A 5,680-nucleotide genomic window follows, 5' to 3' on the forward strand; every position below is an offset into this window, starting at 1 on the left:
ACCCACCATTGCATTTAACTCAAATTATTAATATAACAGGCTTTTCCGCAGTCCGTTCGAGTAGTCTGTAAGTCGGACCTTCTTAACCCAGGGACTGCCTGTACTCGGTGACCATACACATCATAGTACCAGACAGACCCTAAATGTACTGGGAGCATATAAGCCATTGAAGGCAGTCTTTATTTTCCACTACACATCTACTCAAAAGATTTTGTCAACACAAAACAATCCATCTGCTGAATTCAAAAAACAAAACCGCGCTGAAAAAAAGGGCAACAGCCATAATTATGTGGCACTGACAGAGTAGCTCTCATTTTCAATATCTCCTTCCTTTAGACAGCCATATTAAACGGCTGCACTGCCTCCTTGTTACTCCTGACGCCCAGCAGAGGTGGTGCTTAAACCGTTATCTGCCAGAGATACAACAAACACTGCTCACAATTGGGGGGGGGGGGGGGCACAGAACTACTTCTTCTTCTTCTTACTCTTCTTGCCCCCCTCCCCTTGCTGTGTGTTCTGGTCGCCGCCCCCACTCTTCTGCGTCCGTGTCTTCAGCTTGGGGATCTTCTCTGCCACGTAAAGCATGACGCACTTCCCTGTGTCACATGACAGATTGAGGACAGTTCATTGACAGTTCAAAAGATTTGCCCCGTTCGCCTAAAGCTCAGATTCTATAGTGGGCTTAGAAGAACATGGGCTTGAAGATATGCTATATGTGCAAAAGTATTGGGGCGCACCTCTTAACCATTTCATTCAGACATTTCCTTCAGACCAACTAAAAATTAAGCACCTAGCTTATACAAACATTTGTGAAAGAATGGGTTGTTCTGAAGAACTTCAAAATTCAAGCATGGTACTGTGAAAAAATGCCACCTTTGCAATATGTCAGTTTGTGAATTTTCTTCCCTGCTAGATGTTCCACGTTCAACTGTAAGTGGTATTATTGCAAAGTGGAAGCGTTTAGGAATAACAGAAACTCAGCCATGAAGTGCCAGAATATGTGAAGTAACAGAGCGGGGTGACCAAGTGCTGAGGCGCAAATTGCGTAAAAGTCGCCAACGGTCTGACGACTCAATAACTGCAGAGTTCCAAACTTCCTCTGGCATGAACCCCAGCATAAAAACTGCGCGCCGGGAGCTTCATGGAATGGGCTTCCATGGCCGAGCAGCTGCATACAAGCCTCACATCGCCAAGCGCAATGCAAAGTGTCAGATGGAGTGGTGTAAAGCACACTGCCACTGGACTCTGGAGCAGCGGAAACGTGTTCTGTGGAGTGACGAATCATGCTTCTCTGTCTGGCAGGTCAATGAACGAGTCTGGGTTTGGTGGATGCCAGCCAAAACGTTACCTGCCTGACTGCATTGTGCCAACTCTAAAGTTTGGTGGAGGAGGGATAATGGTATGGGGCTGTTTTTCAGGGGTAGGGCTGGGGCCCTTAGTTCCAATGAAGGGAACTCATAATTTAATGCTTCAGCATACCAAGATATTTTGGACAATGCTTCTGAGAACAGTTTAAGGAAGGCTGTTTTCTATTCCAGCATGACTGTGCCCCAGTGCATAAAGCAAGGTCCATATAGACATGGGTGTGAGTTTGTTCTGAAAGAAATTGACTGGCCTACACACAGCCCTGACCTCAACCCCACCGAATACTTTTGAGATGAACTAGAATTGAGACTGAGAGCCAGGTTTTCATGTCCAACATCAGGGCCTACATCAGAAATGCTCTTCTGGATGAATGGGCAAAAATTCCCACAGACGCACTCCAAAATGTTGTGGAAAGCCTTCCCAGAAGAGTGGCAGCTGTTATAGCTATAAAGTGGAGACCAACTCCATACTGATGCCTATGGATTTAGAACGGGGTGTCATAAAAGTTCCTGTAGGTGTAATGGCCAGGTGTCCCAATACTTTTCTCCATATACTGTGTCTCACCACATCCCCTTCAATGCAAAGTTAAACCTAAGCTGCTCCAATAAACCATTCAGCTATTTAAAACTGCATGAAGCATAGCTTGGCAAATTTAAATGTGGTATAAATGTAACACCAGCAAAAACTTGAGATCTGGCATAAATGAAATCTGAATATTACAATGTATCTGACCTTCATATATGTATGTGGTTCTTAATACAGGTTAAACTAAAGCAGAGAGACTTACGGGATGACAACTTTTCATCAAAGGGGGTTCCATCTTCTTTCTTGATCTGGACTCGCACTCGTCCTCTGATCTGCGTGTCCCTGTTCCACTCTCGAGGGTACATCTTACCCTGCACAGAGCAGCAATAAGAGCTTTAAACCCCCCCCCACCTTAAAAGCCGCTTTGGGAAACCATGCAGCAGAAGGTCAAAACGCAAGAGCAAACCTCAACGAAAGCATTCATTCCAGCAGCGCTCAAAACGTCTCGGATTTCACAGCACGTGGGATTTTCCACTGCCTGGGAAACAAAAGATAGGATGTTTCAGGAAGCTGTTCACAATGAGCACCTTTAAAACCCTTAAGCATCATAACAGACCCCTCAGCAGTCAAGCAGATTACACCACTCTGACTGAACACACCTCATAATTACAGCGAGTACGATCACGCTTTTATTAAAGCATCGGTGCCGTTGATTTTCCATAATCACCTGTCCAGGACAAGGCTGCAGTAAACATTAAGTTGATCCCAGAAAGCATGGCACAAGGCAGAGGACACCCTGGACAGGACGTCACTCCAATACAAAGCACACAAAGGCATTGAGCCATTGTGCTGCAACTTAGTGTGGCCAACTGAGCCAAAGTGTGCATTTTCCCCAGCAAAAAATACTGCAGAATAAAATTCATGTCTGCAATGTGTGTGTAATATGTTGAAATGGGGATAAAGGATAAACACACACACATGCAACCATCTTTCACCTTTTCAGTTGGTATTCGACGTCCTTCAGCTATCGTCTTCTTACTGTTAATAAATGCAGGATAAATGCATATGAACCTGAAAAATAAAGTAAATGAAAGCATATTTATTGGGGGGCACAAGTCTTTCACATAACAGCAATGTCAATGGCACATGTTGCCATAAACGTGTTATGGAAGGGGGGGGGGGGGATCAAACTTTATACCAATCAATGGGAAAGTTAGACAACTAGTCATAACTAGAGCTGTCACAATGACTCAATTGTGCAATCAATAAAAATTTTTCTTTCTGGATTATTCGGTAATTTCAAGGAAGGAAGAAGATGCATAGCAGATGAGGATCTAATTAAAGAGCAAAAGCATCAGTTGTGTTGAAGCACTTCGCATTAAAAGTGAATGAGAATACAGCCTGTCAGTATTGAAAAGCAGAACTTAAATATGCCCAGAGCTCGACTGCATAATGTAATTACTCGGAGGCTGGCCCATTACAAGGTTTAACAATCACAACTTTAATGTTTTTATATATATTTTGCCAACATGACTGCAGTGTAAAAGTAAGAATCCGCTCAAAATAAGATTTGGTGCCTATTCTAAAGATTGAGAGATATAACACTGAAATTGTAATACAGGTGAATGTACTGCAAGCAAAGCACAAGTTATGCATCAAACGCTAGAAATTAACAGCACACTGTTAACGGCCATTACTACAGGCAATCCAAAGATCGACCATCGAGACGAAAGAGTATCAAACGTTGTAACTAATGGACGGTTTTCCCAAAGCATTTTCAAAAAGGCTGGACCTTTGTAAATACACTGCAGTGTTATACATGGACAGATATTAAAACTAGAAGAATTCAAATGAACGGTAAGATAATCTCTCAGACCAATAGACGCACCTCATACGTCATCAAATTGCGCAAAACCGCATTCTTAAAGTCACATATATATGTGTATTTCAATCGCCACATTTTGTATTTATCGTGGAAAATGTGTTTTTAAAAATAAAATCACGCAGGAACAGCATTTTAGAAGTATTATTTCTGTGAGCGTATGTTATAAACAAACAAATCACCCCCTTCAAATGAAACGACTGTGCACCGGCGTCCCACATAGAAACTACACGTCATACAAAACATACTGAGAGTTCAGGGTTTTGTCCGCAGATTACCAGACTACACCTCCCGGCACACGGTTTAAAAACCGAAATATGCAAAGATATCAGACAGCTCCAGTCGGATAGAAACTACAACCCCGCTGTTTGCACTAATATATTAAAAGAAAGTATTAAGCAACACAGTCCTTCACAACTAGTAAGCATATGTCACACACCTTTCTTTGTCGGCTGGGTTTTGAGTCAAATGTGCCATTATTTTGAAAGACAAAGACAAGTCCCAGACGTTATGGAAAAACTACTTCCGATAATCTATTATATTAATCTGAACTCTAGCATTAGCAATTAACTAGCTGTACTCAACCATGCCACCATCGCCGTTGTATCTGCATTATTGGCGGAGCGAAGCGGAAATTGTCACATGATTGTTAACAACATGCTTCCGCTGGCTACCTGGAGAAGTATTATCAAAATAAGAGTTCTAATAAAAACAATTACGCTACAGTGTACAAAAAGGAACATACATAACATTCGTTAATAGCATTTCATTATTTTTCAATCTAATTTTACGAACACTGAGCTTGTGGATATTTCACAGGTACTATAGACACAGTCTTAAAATTAAGGCACATTCATAAAATGAAAGATTTTCTAAAGTAATTATGCCGAATAATTTGGAAGTTGGACACCCTCCTCATGAGAAGAGTAATAACGGTTTTTCCACATAAAAGGTTAACTTAAAATGACACAGGTGAAACTCAAGTAACACTTACCTTATACTTCGGTTGTTTTGCCCTCGTAGCCCTATTTTGGGCAAAGCTGCCCTTTACACTATGATGTTTATCATCTCTGATACTGTGATTGCATTACAATGCTCTTATAGAAAGTCAAAAATAATTGTGGTAGCTACCAACATCACTAAATGGAAAATAAGACTATGATATAATTTGATCACTTGCAACTAAAGCAGTGTATGTGATTAAACTAAATTTGGGATTTATGTAAGTCTGACTTACAATTCATGCAAATTCTGTTTCTTGTGTGTCCTGTCCTGTACCACTTTAACCAAAGTGCAGTCTTACTGTTCAAATCAGTTGGTGTAGTCTAATCAATAACAGCCACTGTGCATTATTATAATCACATGCACTCTTGTTTTCAGGTGTGGCATATGTAGGTTGTATTTCCCTCACACATTTCTTGATCTGTTTATTCTGAATATTATACTGGGACTGGGACTACAGCAATCTCACATTGCAAACTCAGTAAAATATATTCTGGTGCCATTTTACTATGTCTTCTGTCACATTTTCAGGAAGTATGATATACAAGGCTTTAATTGAAATAATGCTCATATTTTGAATACTAACACTTTTTCCACTTAAAATATACAATATATATTTATTAGCGACATCTAGACATGATTTTTACAGATGATCTGGAAAATGTTGCTGGACTAAACTATACAAAGAAACCACTCTTTACCGTTATCTAAACACACATTTATGATGAAATTAATCTGAGCAAGAAAAACCGTAGGTTACTTTTAGCTGGAGTTGCTGATGTTAGTGGCACTGTACACAATCCCACGCATTATAGTTTGCCAGTGGGCTGTAGAGATGCCCCTCTGAAGGGCTGCCCGTCCTGAACGCCCAGCCGGCCCAACTCGGCGAACTAATGCGCATGCGCA

At 41.1% G+C, this 5,680-nt stretch overlaps 1 protein-coding gene across 2 annotated transcripts; it reads right to left on the reverse strand.

The window, feature by feature from the left end:
• Positions 1-146: 146 nt before the first annotated feature.
• On the reverse strand, positions 147-4,416 carry srp19 (signal recognition particle 19). Of its 2 annotated transcripts, none has more exons than XM_023836563.2 (5): positions 4,212-4,416; positions 2,886-2,961; positions 2,357-2,428; positions 2,153-2,261; positions 147-596 (listed from the first exon to the last, which is right to left on the reverse strand). In XM_023836563.2, exons 1-5 carry the CDS (start codon positions 4,247-4,249, stop codon positions 466-468), a joined length of 426 nt encoding a protein of 141 aa, XP_023692331.1. In that variant the 5' UTR covers positions 4,250-4,416; the 3' UTR covers positions 147-465. The 2 variants fall into 2 exon arrangements, with proteins under 2 accessions (XP_023692331.1, XP_023692332.1); XM_023836564.2 differs by lacking the exon at positions 4,212-4,416 and adding an exon at positions 3,683-3,726.
• Between the last annotated feature and the right edge of the window lie 1,264 nt (positions 4,417-5,680).

This window comes from Paramormyrops kingsleyae, chromosome 2 (assembly GCF_048594095.1).
Source record: "Paramormyrops kingsleyae isolate MSU_618 chromosome 2, PKINGS_0.4, whole genome shotgun sequence".
Taxonomy (NCBI): Eukaryota; Metazoa; Chordata; class Actinopteri; order Osteoglossiformes; family Mormyridae; genus Paramormyrops; species Paramormyrops kingsleyae.

Excerpts from the sequence above, each read along its gene's own strand:
- srp19 (XM_023836563.2), bottom strand. The coding sequence starts at position 4,249 with ATGGCACATTTGACTCAAAACCCAGCCGACAAAGAAAG. Across the intron at positions 2,262-2,356 it reads GAATGAATGCTTTCGTTGAG|GGTAAGATGTACCCTCGAGA; the intron begins GTTTGCTCTTGC and ends TGCTCTGTGCAG. Across the intron at positions 597-2,152 it reads TGATGAAAAGTTGTCATCCC|GGAAGTGCGTCATGCTTTAC; the intron begins GTAAGTCTCTCT and ends CATGTGACACAG.